The sequence below is a fragment of the Halichoerus grypus genome, chromosome 7, assembly GCF_964656455.1.
Source record: "Halichoerus grypus chromosome 7, mHalGry1.hap1.1, whole genome shotgun sequence".
In the NCBI taxonomy this organism is placed as follows: Eukaryota; Metazoa; Chordata; class Mammalia; order Carnivora; family Phocidae; genus Halichoerus; species Halichoerus grypus.
The window spans coordinates 131,840,402-131,853,967 of NC_135718.1; the positions used below are offsets into that span (position 1 = coordinate 131,840,402).

At 53.2% G+C, this 13,566-nt stretch overlaps 1 protein-coding gene and 1 long non-coding RNA gene across 3 annotated transcripts in view; one reads left to right on the plus strand and one right to left on the minus strand.

Moving 5' to 3' along the window:
• The window catches only part of RASSF5 (Ras association domain family member 5), a 65,729-nt gene extending 53,842 nt beyond the window's left edge, over nucleotides 1-11,887 (plus strand). For both annotated transcript variants that reach the window (XM_036077212.2, XM_036077213.2), the window contains 4 exons: nucleotides 5,600-5,710; nucleotides 6,878-7,175; nucleotides 7,641-7,756; nucleotides 9,414-11,887. In XM_036077212.2, the coding sequence (XP_035933105.1) occupies nucleotides 5,600-5,710; nucleotides 6,878-7,175; nucleotides 7,641-7,756; nucleotides 9,414-9,566 (678 nt within the window). In that variant the 3' untranslated portion in view covers nucleotides 9,567-11,887. The remainder of the gene's footprint in view (nucleotides 1-5,599; nucleotides 5,711-6,877; nucleotides 7,176-7,640; nucleotides 7,757-9,413) is intronic.
• LOC118526184 (uncharacterized) lies at nucleotides 1,637-4,075 on the minus strand. Its single transcript, XR_004912502.2, has 3 exons — nucleotides 3,909-4,075; nucleotides 2,839-3,328; nucleotides 1,637-2,306 (listed from the first exon to the last, which is right to left on the minus strand). It is a non-coding gene; the product is annotated as an uncharacterized LOC118526184 (long non-coding RNA).
• Nucleotides 11,888-13,566: the final 1,679 nt, after the last annotated feature.

The following is a 13,566-nucleotide window of genomic DNA, read 5'->3' on the forward strand; positions in this document are numbered from 1 at the left end:
ACTCCCTGGCCCTTGACAGAAGAAGTGTGCCAGCTGCTAGTGCAGAGAGAGGAATGAACACACTCTATGGCACGATGGCCAACCCTGATGAAGTGCTCAAGGAGAGTGGGAAGTGGGATTGGCTCCTAGGGGTAGGGCTTCGTAGGCCCAGGAGGATAGGAACAGTATGTGCCTTTGGATGGGTTTGATCATGTCCACAATGTGTTTGCAGCTGTGATCTCATCTGGTCTTACCTTTGCATGCATCCTATTAGGCAATGAAGGATTTGTATTTCAAATCGATAGATGAAATCCAAGGCTCACTGCACTGCAATTCCTAGGAAAAAGTAAGATCTTTCTCTCCCCCAACCCCTTGTAGGCAATGGGGAGACATTGAAGGTTCTTGAGCAAGTATCTATTATCTGCTTCATGCTCGGTGCCAGTAGGCATAAGAAGAAATAGAAGTATGGTATAAGTCATTAAGAAAATTCACTCTAGTTGGGAAGACAACTCAAGATAGGTAGCTTACTTGGAGGTTAATACAAGTGGAGGCATATTTAAGCGCCAGACAGTATAGTGCTAGCTTTAAATGTGGGTTAGCTTTAACCTTGCTGGGGCTCAGTTTCTCCATCTGTGAAATGGGAATTCGCATGAATTTGTGGTGAGGATGACATGAACTGATACAGATCATCACCATCGTTCAGGGCAGGAGTGGCCAGAGAGGCCTGGACAGAGTGAAGGACCTCAGGTGGACCGACGGGAGCAATACGATGAAAGCATTGTGAAGGAAGAAGAGGCTGAGAAGTTTAAGAAGAGGGAGAGTAAAATTTTTAGCAAAGGTGAGGTTTGTGTGATTCAGGTCAAAAGCAAATGGGCATGAAGTTATCTGATGTGTCAGAGTGTGTCTGATGCTCCTGAGCCTACTCCTCACCCTGGGGCCCCCCTCATTGCTGGGGCTTTCGGAGGCTGCCCTGTGTCCACCTGGGGATACTAGAAACCACAGGACTCATTCAGAGCCTCTTTTTCCGCCGTGACCAAAATTAAGACCTGTGTCATTGGTTAGAATGCAGAATTTACCGATGTTTGGGTTTCTGCTTAAAGTAAAATTCAACTTGGGGTAGATCTGCTCTGAGGTAGGCCCCAGAGCACAGGGGATGATCCTCTTAATTTTGTTGTTGAGGATATATATTTTTTTAAGTTAAGGACTTAAGTTAAGTTAGGACTCCTAGCACCCAGCCTCTTCACGTAGCTGTACCCTCATACCCTTGAGCACTGAGAGGCAACACAGCCCCTTCCATGGCTCAGGATATGGGAGCACAAACCTATTCCTCACCAGCACTGTGGCTGTGCCGGCTGCGTTGGGAGCAGCTAAAGCATCTGCCACCAGTGCCGGGGCTGAGTCGGAGCAGATGCATGCCATGCCGCCCCGAGACGCACAGACCCCCTGCGAGAGACACCTCGGCGGCCCATGCCGGAATTTGTGAAATCCTAACAGAGTGAGGTCCCCGTTCTGTCTCCATCTTGCGCCACCCCGGGGAGACAAAACTCTATCTGCCTGGTTTCTAGCTTCGTACCCGTGGGGGGAAACCAATCTTTCACTTTGAGGACTTGAAAATCGGAGAGGTGAATAAAAATGGAGGTCTTTGCCTTAACCCGTGAAGACTCCTATATTATTGATCTTGTTCACACAGCAGATACTTGCCTTTTAGGTAAATCTTTGGGGCAGTGAATATCTGTGGGTGCCAGAGCGTTAATTGTGCTGCTGGGTGGGGACCCTTGGTGTCTGAAATTGCCCACAAGGGGTCTATGCCAGTTCTCCTCAAACATTGCTGCCCGTTAGAATTACCTGGGAGAGTAAAAAAAATCCCGATGCCTAGGCTGTACCCCACACCATACATCAGAATCTCCAAGATGGAGCCCAAGCAGTGTTTCTAGAGATCCGCTAGATGATTCCGTGTGTAGCCGAGTTTAAGAACCACTGGCCTAGATTCTGTACCCTCCCTGGGAGGGGAACGGATCCGTGGGCTCTCGCGACTGTGGCTCGCTGGCTGATTGGCTGGCCTACTTCGGCAGGTGATTCATTCAATCCGTGGGTCAGAGCTTGTCTGCCAGATGGGGTGGGCAGGAGCCATACCAGCCCTGGGGGCCGACCTTCCAGCCTGGGGGGGCTCCACATGCTGGCCACACAGGGTTCGGGGCACTCCCGGATGGGGTGGTGAGATCAGGATGGCCATCTTCTGCGTCAGTCCGGGAAGGGGTGGCCTCAGATGCTTGTGTCACTTCCCCAGGTTTGTGGTGGGCAAGGGGGAGGAATAGATGGGCTATCTGCTGAAGAGAAGGGGAACAGGAAGAAGAAACCTTTACTTACAGCAGCTGTGACTTGCTATACCCAAACCCAGGCCTGGAATAACTGACGTTTGAAAGCCATGAACCAGCTGCCTTTTCTTACAGGGAAATGGCTGTAGCTCACTTGGAAACTATGAGAGGAGATCTTCCAGGAGCTTCTAGAGTTTCCTTTCCATTATTTAACTCTTTTTTGGGTAGATGAATATGAGAAAGCTGTCAGCTCCTGAGGAGGGGACAGCCCGTGTGCTTCAGAGATGGGTAGAATGGAGCCCAGGATAGGAACCAGGTAAGTGGTCTTTCTGACTGGCAGCTCCCACGGTTGAGCCGTGGCCGGGTACATCTGGTCCCATAGAGGTGGTCCAGTTGGGGGGGGTGGTTTCCGGGGAGGTCCGTGTCTCTGGGAACTAGCTGTGGGAATGGACCGGGAATGAGGAGCTCCATGTGAGGATCCCCGGATTGATGCATCGCTGGTGAATGAAGACACTCTCTGAGGTTCACAGCGGTTGTTGCTTACCTTGGGCCTAAAGGAGGTGCCCTGGGGTGTGCTTCCCCTTGGGTGCTCTTGAATGGAATCACGGTCCAGTTCCAGAGTCCGAGTGGCCTTGCAGGAAAGGGTGGCTCCCGCGTGCTGGCAGCCGCGTCCCACTGGAGAGATTGGAAGGCCCTCCTCGCCATCTTTGCGGGGGACATGGTGCCCCTGGGTCCTGAGTCCTCTGGGGCCTGGCCCACTGATCCGATTCACCTTGGAAGAATGTTTCACAGGGCCCATAATTTCTGGGCCTTGGTCTGACAGCTGCACACCCCAGCCCTCATGGAATGGCATGGAATTTCAGTGATCATTATGGGAGTGGCAGAAGCAACCGTCCTAGAGTTGTCATGTGGTGAATTGAGAAGAACATGGGCTCCAGACTTGGATGCACTCTGTCCCAGGCTCCACTCAGATGCTTACTAGCAGTGGCTCCAGAAGCGTGCTCCGTAACCTCTCTAGGCCTCAGCTTTGTGATCTGTGAAATGGGAGTGGTATGAGAGAGGGTATGAGAAAGGACGGAGAACAGGGCTGGTACTGGCAGGATCCCTGAGGAAGAGGATGGGGGGGAGGGGCAGCCAGACCAAGGGAAGATGCGGTGATGGAAAAGGGGTGTCGGCTCATCTCCATGTAGGGGGTGATGGGGGGCGGGGGGAGGCCACACCAGCTCCCCGTGGCAGCCACAGAACCTGACATGTTATCTGCTCTGTCGGGTTGGAAAGTGGGAGGAGGAAGGGCGGGCATCCTGCTGAGTGTGCCCTATGTCTGGGGACGGCTTGCTGAAGGGAGGACTGCGGGGACAGGCTCCGGTAGGGCGTCCTCTTGTGTTCCACCGGGTGCTGTTGCCGTGACAGGGCCGCTGGGAAATCTGCCAGCCAAACCACACCCCTGCAGGAGGGTGCTGGGTGGTGGCAGGGAGGCAGCGGGAGAACACAGGGGCCCTGCCTCTCTGGGCCTCAGTTTCCTCCTTTGCCAAAGGAGAATCCTGACCCGCCCCAAGTCTGCTCAATTTCTAAAATCAGGTGAATTCTGGGTGGCTTTTTACCAACTTAACTTACTTGTTTTCCCAAACCATGGCCCCCGCTGCACACGGGCAGCATGAAGACCGCATCCGGAGGGTGGGCGGCGGTGAAGTGGAGAGAAATGCAGGGAATTGATTGAGGGACAGAGTTGCTTAGACCCCAGAATTCGCCCCCACAGTGTGAAGACCGATGACCTCCATCTCGTTCCTCAGCGTTGTTCTTCCCTTATCCTTCCTTGGGGGTGGGGAGCAGGGGCGGGGGGTGGGCAGCAGGGGAACCCCTGGGAAGAACACAGCAGAACAGCCCTGGGATTTCCTTGTAGGTCTGCACCTACCAACTCAAGTTACTGAGCTCCTCTGAGCCCTGGTTGTCTCACCTGAAAATGTAGGTCATAATCTCCATCTCACAGAGTTTAGGTTTGTGAGGATTAAAAGAGACAGTGCTTGCCAGGTTCTTGGTACAGAGGAGGTGCTAAGTAGATGTTGGTTGTCCCCATGCCCCAGGAGAGGAGGCTGATTCTCTCAATTATTGTAGAAGAACAGCCCCCTGTCCCCTTCTGGTTCACTCATTCATTTGACAAATATATATGGTTGACCCCTGAGCAACTTAGGGGTTGGGGGTGCTGCCCCCCAGCACAGTCAAAAATCTGTATAACTTTTGACAGCCCCTAAACGTAACCACTAATAGTCTGCTGTTGCCCAGAAGCCTTACCAATAACATGAACAGTCTATTAATACAATTTTGCATGTTATATGTATTACACACTGCATTCTTACACTAAAGTAAACTAGAGAAAAGAACATGTTATTAAGAAAATCATAAGGAGGGGCACCTGGGTGGCTCAGTCAGTTGAGCGTCCAACTCTTAATTTCGGCTCAGGTCATGATCTCGGGGCTGTGGGATTGAGCCCTGAGTTGGCTAGCAGGGAGTCTGCTTGAAGATTCTCTCCCTCTGCCCCTTCCCCACTCGTGCTCAACCTCTCTCTCTCTCAGATAAATAAATAAGTAATTAAGTAAGTAAGTAAATAAATAAAATCTTAAAAAATCATAAGGAAGAGAAAATAACATTTATAGCACTGGACTATATTTATATATAAAAAATTCCTGTATAAGTGGATTCACGCAGTTCAAACCTGTGTTGTTCAAGGAGCAACTGAACTTCTTATTATGTGCAAAGTACTGTGGCCGGTGATGTAGGGCCTGGGCTGATGCTCATGTGCCCTTGGTCCCCTGGGTCTGGGTGAATTGCTGTCGTTCCCATCAGCATATGCTGGGACTGTGTGTACATTCCTGTCTCTCCGGCTCTCGTAGCTTCCTCCGGGAGACGGTGCCTTGCATTTCTCTGCAGCTCCCATAGCATCTCAATGCAATCTTTTCCCTAGTAACCCTCGGTAAGCAAATGCTGTTCTGCTGATGCACCGAATTCGTCGTCCGTGCCCGTGTGCTGGGCACGTTCATATTAGTCTCGCAGCAAGCCCAAGGGGGTAGGCATTGTTCCCATTTCACAGGTGAGGAGACTTAGATTTCAGTTACTTCCCGGGAGCTGGCCGGCTACCCAGTGGCACCACTGGGATTTATCTCTGATTGTTCTCACTCTGCGCCCATGGATTAGTTTTCACCGCGCGGGACTGGTGCTCCCTTATTCGAGGTCTTTGGGAGGGTCTGGTCCTCCCCTTTCTCATCCGGAGAACCACTGCGTACCCACTCTCACTTCTGTGTCTGTTCCAGAATGTCTGTAAACCCGCCGAGGAGACGCAGCGGCCGCCCACACTGCAGGAGATCAAGCAGAAGATTGACAGCTACAACACCCGGGAGAAGAACTGCCTGGGCATGAAGCTGGTGCGTCGGGGGGGGGGGGGGGGAGTGTTGGAGGGCTGCCCGCCCCCACCCGGTCCCGCCCTCGCCAGCCCCCACCCGGCCCCCGGCACCCGCCCACCGCCCCCGGCCCCCGGCCGCCGCCCCTTCCACTGGGGGCTCCTGTGCTCTCCCTCTGGATTCCGGGGAGGCCCCTCGGAGGCCCCTCCCCTTTCTTCAGGCCTCGGGAGGCCTCCGGGCTTGTGCGAGGCCGTCAGGGACCCCCGCGGGCTGCGGGGAAACAGAATGGGCTTTAGAGTAAGATCCAGGTCAGTCGCTGGCTCGTCCCCTTTTTCGCTTTGGGAAACCTTCGAGCTTCGGCGTAAAATAGAGATACCAGTGCCCATTTGTCGGAGCTCTTGTGGGAATTAAGTACCGTACAAAGACCTCAAGAACTGGTATTGCTTCGCCCCCAGGAAGGCCTTACGAGGGGAGTTCGCAGCTACTGTCCTCTCCCTCTTGGTTGGTGCACTTCTACCGCCTGCGTCTGGGGAAGCTTCCCGAGACTGCAGAGCTCCGAGAGGGGAGGCTCGCAAAGGCCATCTGCAGTGGGAAGGGGCGAAGGTAGAAGAACCCTGCCCCCTGCTGGTGGCTGCTGGCAACTGGCTCTCTGGGGCTTCAGCCAGATGGAGCGCTAGAAAATCCAGTCTCCCATGGTCCTGGGCTTAAGTTTTGCAGGCTGCCCCGTTTTGGAAAGAAATGCAGGAGGAAATGCAGTGGGCTGGTTTTCCGAGGACCTCATTACAGAGCCTTCCTGCTCCTCCCTGGTTTGGAGGGACAAACTAGAGAGGCCACTACAGACCCTGCCTCCTAGGAGCGGGGACTCAGCAAAGGCAGGGGACTGGGGCAGGGAGCCTGAGCCCTGGGAGGGAAAGCCAGAGCAGCTCCTCCTGTCCTCTCGGGTTGCTGGATACTGCAAGCCTTCTCCTGGCCCAGTGCAGGGCGGGCAGGGGGACATCGTCTCTGCCCTCCGGCACCTGCAGGTCTGCAGACACAGGAAGGAACTCGGGGCGGGAGGGGAGGGCCTGCCTGGGATGGCACTATTTGGAAAGGCCTCTGCACCCCCCCCCCAACCTGGTGCAGTGGCTCAGAGTGGCAGATGGGATCATGCAAGATAGACGTGAGCGGACCCATATGACGTCCCCTCCGCAGAGTGAAGATGGTACCTACACGGGTTTCATCAAAGTGCATTTGAAGCTCCGGCGGCCGGTGACGGTGCCTGCTGGGATCCGGCCCCAGTCCATCTATGATGCCATCAAGGAAGTGAACCTGGCGGCCACCACCGACAAGCGGACATCCTTCTACCTGCCCCTCGATGCCATCAAGCAGCTACACATCAGCAGCACCACCACGGTCAGCGAGGTCATCCAGGGGCTGCTCAAGAAGTTCATGGTTGTGGACAATCCCCAGAAGTTTGCACTTTTTAAGCGGATACACAAGGACGGGCAAGGTATGCGAGGGCAAGCTCCCCATCAGAGACCAGCTCTCTTGCTAAACCCCTGCCAGACTTGGGAGGGGAGGGCTGGGCTTCCCCGGGGCGCCGCCGTCCAGCCACGTGGCAGAGAGCTGGATGGTAAGCTCATGCCTGCTCCCCGCGCCCCCCACTTTATATGTGACTGCAGGAAACCACAATGTGGGCTCCCACTTCCTAATCTGTCAGACTTGCCTTCTGCCCATGAGAGAGAAACCACCCACCATTCCTAATCTTTTGGGGAGGGTGATGTGAATGGAAACATGCGTCAAACTCTGGGCAGACACCGAAGATAAAAGGTCATCATGCCCTATTCATGTCATTAGATTCATTTCATTAGGCTGAAAGGATGGCTCCTTCCCGTTATGGCCACCCCTTGTCTGCATTTCCATCCCTGCCCCTCTTTTCTGAGATGCGCCTCCAGCCCCCTCTCTTGGTTTGCAGTGTTCTTCCAGAAACTCTCTATTGCTGATTGCCCTCTCTACCTGCGCTTGCTCGCCGGGCCTGACAATGACGTCCTCAGCTTTGTGCTCAAGGAGAATGAAACCGGAGAGGTGGAGGTAGGTCTGGGCCCCTTTGCTCGGTGCCCGAACCCAGCCCTCAGGGCACCCTGGCTGGGTGCAGGTGGGCATTGTCCTCACTGCCGGCATAGGCGGGGGCCACACGGCAGTAGCCAAGGCAGCTGGGAAAATGGCCTGGGAAAGTTGAGGCCTGGGGAAGTGCTGGGCCGCAGAGGTTTCGCGTCTAAAGCCAGGATTGTCAGCATCCTGGGGGCGCAAGTCAGGGCCTGTGTCTGGCATGGCCTGTGGAAAGAAAGGATTGCGTGTGCTTTTTTCCCTGAAAACCCAGGGTGGAGGGGCACTGAGAAACGCCTGTGTCCAGGCCCCGGCTGTTTTTGCTCCAGGCTGGCCTGAGGCCCCACCAGCTCCATCTCTGGCCTCCACTGGATATGGAGATTTTTGAGCCGTTTGTCTCTTCCTGGTTCTTAAAAGCTGGCCTCCTTCCTCAAAGGGGAGTTCATCAGAGTCTAGTCTGGTGGCACGGAGTCGGGTGGAATCAGGCTGGTGCTCTGCGTGGCCTGGGATACTTGGGAGGCATGGAGGAGTGACCGAGGGCAGTTGTCACGCTGCGGTCAGTGGAGGCCTAGGGTTTGGGGGAGCAGTCTCGGGGGTCACTGTGGAGATCTGGGGGATCCAGGCAGGGTAGGGCCCTGTCCCTTCACCCTGCTTCAATCAGGCAGCTCTGCTTCCGTCTGATTTACACATTAAGGTGCATAGGACTTTGTTTGAAAAACGTACTCTGCTGACAGTGTTTGGACACCGCAGGCCCAGTGCAGAGCTCGTGGGCCTGGGAGTTTAGAGACCAGGCCCTAATTCCCTTTCTGCTGCCGCAAGCCCCGTCCCCGTAGGTCTGCCGCCTCCCGTCTGTGGACTTCAGTCTTCTCAGTTAGGCAGTGTGGGGATTAAACTAGGTAAACCTTCATATTCTTCTGTGCTCAAAAGAGCTTAGGAGTCAAAATCCTTGGCTCCACAGGGTGGGGTGGTGAGGGCTGGGGGGGCTCTGCTCCTGGGTCAGCCCGAGAGCAGTCAGACTTGCCTTCTGCCCAGAGAGGCCACGTCCCATTGGGGCAGCCCTGGGCCAGCTGGCTTCTCCAGAGCTTTACAGGTTCTGGGATCTCATTAGCTGCTCTGCCAGCCAAGGGAGACAGGGACCCTCATTCTGTGGCAGATGAGCACATAGGACAGAAGGGTGCAGTGATGTGCCCAAGGTCACGCGGTGGAGTCAGGCTGAAACCCAGTCTCCGGAGGCCAAGCCCAGCTCTCCTCCACCTGCCTCTTGAGGGTCTGCACGCTGAGAGCCTGTTGCTCAGCACCCCCAAAGCAGACAGCCAGACAGGCCGGCAGGGGCCCTGGGTGGCCCCAGCATCACCGTTCAGGCCTCAGCTGCCATGGAGAAAATGTAAGATGGTTGATGCTCCAAATAAAACACCGCTCATGGACTTGTACCTCTGGGTCATGAGATGTCAGGATTTGAAATTTGGTTGCCGGTATGACACGGGAAACCCAAGCTTTCTCCACTGCAGCTATTCAGTAGCAAACCCCCTGTAAGCTGTGTGCAGATGGAGGCAGCGGGGGGTTGGGCAGGGCCCTCAGGTCCGGCGGCTTCTGACCTGTCTCCTATTCCGTTTTCCCCCCCAATCTCCCTCGTGCCTCGCAGTGGGACGCCTTCTCCATCCCCGAGCTCCAGAACTTCCTAACAATCCTGGAAAAGGAGGAGCAAGACAAAATCCAACAAGTGCAGAAGAAATATGACAAGTTTAGGCAGAAACTGGAGGAGGCCTTAAGAGAATCCCAGGGCAAACCTGGCTAACCAGTCCTGCTTCCTCTTCTGGTGCCCGTGGATTTATTTTTATTATTAATTATTATTTTGCAACAGACACTTTTTCTCAGGACACCTGTGGCGGGTGCATCTGTGCCCCCCCTCCCCCGCCGGCAGTTCCAGATGTGGCACGAAACCTCTGAGGGACACACGTGCTCGCAGGCCAGGCCCCCGTCTGCCACACACCACCTCCGAGGAGCAGGACTGGGGCGGGGAGGTGGTGGTGGCAGGGGCGGGGAGGGGGGAGAGAAGAGCCTTGGGTGTCAGCAATCCGCGAGCCCTTGTAAAGCCAACCAGCTGCCTCTCTCATCACCAAACTGGAATGGTTCGCACCAGCCGGCAAAGGAAAGAAGAAAGGTTTTAGAGCTGTATGTTCTTTCTCTGGCTTTTATTCTTCTTCAATTTCTCTTTTATTTGCCACCCATAGACCTTTATTTATGAGTCAAAAATTGTAGCATATTCCTTGAGCAGGTCAAGGCTAAGCCCCCGAAAGCAGGATAATGCTCGTAAGAGGATTGCCCCCCACTGTCCCAAGGTGCCCGTTGTGCATGCTCAAGGGAAGGTCCTAAAGCCACCGGCCCCAGATGCTCAGGTAGGGAGCACCAAAGCTGAGGCTGGCTCAGAGATTTCCAGAGAAGCCACAGCCTGCCTTGGCCCTCATCACTCAAGAGTCTGCACACACGTAAACCCAAAGGCATATATTTATCTGCACGTGTGTGATGCCTCGTCACTTCTTTGTCAACAAGCGTTTGTTTTTAAGTTACAACTTGGAGTTTCATATTGCCATCATCCTCACGTGTTTTCACGAAGGGAAACCAGCCATTTGCCATTTTTAATGTCTCCTGCTGAGTACGGAAATCAGGCAGTCAGAGGAAGCCAAAAAGCATTGCAGAGAAACGTGTCCAACTTGTCCTCAGCCTTCCCCCGGCCGGAGAGCAGAGGAGGGCCTGGCCGCCCTGCTTTCCCGCGTGGCCTTCTGCACGGCCTCCTTCCTCCCACCGGGACTCTGGGGTCTCCAGGTGCTGCCAGAGGAGCTGCCTTGATTACAGACGGGGATCCTCCCAACTCAGCCGACTTGGAGTCCTTTGTGTTCCGAAGCCCGGGCCAGCCCGTGGCGCTGCGCTCCGCGAGCTTGTGGGCCGGCCTCCGGCTGACCTCAGTGCCTTTTTGTTTTGAGAGAGAGACGGGAGCAGGGCGCACCTGCTTGACGCTTGCTGCTGGCTTGCTCCTGCCAGAAAGGGGACCGTGGTGGTGCGGGAGGCGAGGCCAGGGGAGCCCTCCTTCCGAGAATGGGGCGAGAGTCACAGACCTCCTTCCCCTCTAATGTCCTGGGCTTTGACTCCCAATAAGTGATGTCAAACCCCATGGACAAGGTGGATCAGATCCCCAACCTACACCTGTACTGGATCCTTGTTCGGGTGCAAACTGAAAAATAAACTAGCCAAGCAACTGAAGCAAGTGGCCAGGGCTGCAAAGACCCTCCAACGCAGAGGGAGGAGGACTTTTCACGGCCAAAGCAGGGCCGGCTTTCCAGTCCAGCCTCTGAGAGATCACTTCTTCGCTGTCCTCTGCCTTCCCAGGTCCTTCCTGGGTTGGGTTGAGCCCCAGCTTCTTTGTGTAGCCTCAGAAGTCCCCTCCGCAACCCTTGCTGTGTCCACACCGCCCCTGATCCCAGAAGGAATGCTGCCCCCACGTCACAAAACTGTGTGTAGTCTTCAGAGCTGCAAAAGCAAGACAAGCTAGCAGCTCCAAAAGATTTTTTAGGCCCCCAGAACCCTGGTTCTCTGCCATCTCATGCTCAGCCTTATTGCTTCTCTCCCTTAAAAAAAATCTCTCTCCCTGCTGTGTACTAAAGGGCGCAGGTAGAGAGTCCTTTTCCTTCATGCTGCATGTCTTTAACATTAATGGAAGGCACAGCTCCTGCTGCAGCCGCTGTGAATGCTGCTGAGAGCCTCCCTCTGGTGGGGGCAGCTATTTTATTTTTGAGAAGGAAAATAAAGTCATGTACATATATACATAAAGGCATATAGCTATATATAAAGAGATAGGGGTGTTTATGAAATAAGAAAATTTATGGAAAATTCTGACTTTATCTAAAGCACAGTTAGACCCAGGAGCCACACTGAGGCCCGAGCCTCGGCGAATAGTCTGTACAAAGTATCCCTCCCCCCGGGGGCGGGTATGGCGGCTGGGAGTGCCTTCTATCCTTGTGCTGCCCTGTGTGTACATGTTTGTTTTGAGGATATTTTCTTTTTAAATGTCTTTCTTATATGGGTTTTAAAAAAAGTAATAAAAGCTTGTTGCAAAAATGACCCAGACTGGAGAGATCTTCTTTGCCCTTCACCACCTCCTGGAAATTGGGAGCCGGGGGAAGGGGTGGGAATGGAGAAGAGCACGTACTTCTGCACGGAGTCTGATTTTCTCCTGCCAGCGAACAGAGGAGTGAAGGCTGCTGGTCAATCTTGAGAAACCTGTCCAAGCGCGTGGGCCGGAGGGTGCTGCCCAGGTGCCCAGCTGCTGAGCTAGCCCACAGAGCAGGAGAGGAAAGGGGATGTGTTCTAGAAGGAGATCCTTGTAGAGTGAGAAGAGAGGAGGGGCTTTCTGGAGCCAAGGATGATTAAGCATCAGGACAGACTACTGAGGTGGACGATGATTCTTCCCTGTCTGGAATTATTTAAAAATAAGACAGACAGGATGCATCTCTCAGAGTTTAAGGTCACCTCACCTAGAGGGGGAAGGCTAGATGAGGCGAGTGAAACAGTCCTTTCACAACAGCATTATCTAACTTCCATCAGAGGAACGGCTCTGTCATCACGGAAATAACCACGTAAGGTTATTAAGAAGAAATTGCTGCCCGCCTTCCAAGAGGGAGCACGCGTAATGCGCTGAACGGGGGCCCTTGGGCCGCAGAGGCTGGTCAGAGCGCAGCCAGCTCACTCCCTACCTCCATCCAATAGACATTCCTAAAATTATCCGAGAATCGGGCTTGTCTGTAACATCTGTTCGCCTAGACCTCCAAGAAGTAGGTCTTTTAATAACTTCGCCAAAACCTGGCCATGAACCATTTTCTGCTTTTCACTGCAACTCATTCGGTAACATCATGGGATTAAGTTCAAAGTTACTAATTTGACCTTGAAAGAGACGGTTGGGCTTAGCACAGAGAAAAAAAAATCCATTCAACAGCCTAACCTTCCCCAGCCTTCTTACACGTGCCTATGGTGTTCCTGAGGAGGAGAGCGAAGGTGAGTCAGCCCAAATGGGTCATTGTTACTGGAAAAACCACTCAAAGCACAGGTCCTGACAGCACGATCTTAGCAGAACTCTGAGGTAAACCACAGTCCGGAGTGGAAGTGCATTCTAGACCCACCCTTGCTGTTTACTGGCTTTGTGTCTTTAACAGAGATCAACAAGGCGAGACACGACCTCTCTCAGCCTCCAATCAATTTGTGCAAGGTAAATCATGTTTGTGAAAGAAACTTACAAAGTACTACACGTTATCTGTGTTCATATAAGGACCATATTCCATTACGACTATACATACCACACTCCCTCAGATCAAACTGTCTGTCCAAAGGTTCTATGTCATAGAATCTTGTTTGGAGTTAATTTCCAAAAATCCCTTCCTCAGTTCCATAGGCTCATGCTGGCAGAGAGAGGATTAGTAAAATTAAGGAGTTTACTTACAGTGAGTCATTAGTGACAAGGACTGTTATTCTAGGTCTAATAACGAAAGGTAGGAAGCGTCACACATGCACTTTCATAATAATCCCTTTCTTCCTTTCTAGCCCCAGATGGGTTATTTGTGAATAGTGTGGATATTTTCAAGTGTTTCTTATCTTGATTTATAAAAAAAAAAAGGGGGGGATGAGAAAGAAAAAAAAAGTAAACTCTAATTGTTTTTTGATGGTAAAACCAAAAAACTCTAGAAGAATTCAGCTCAGCTCTCACTCCTTCCTTTTGTACAAGGAGTGCTTTGGTCACAGAAGTGACT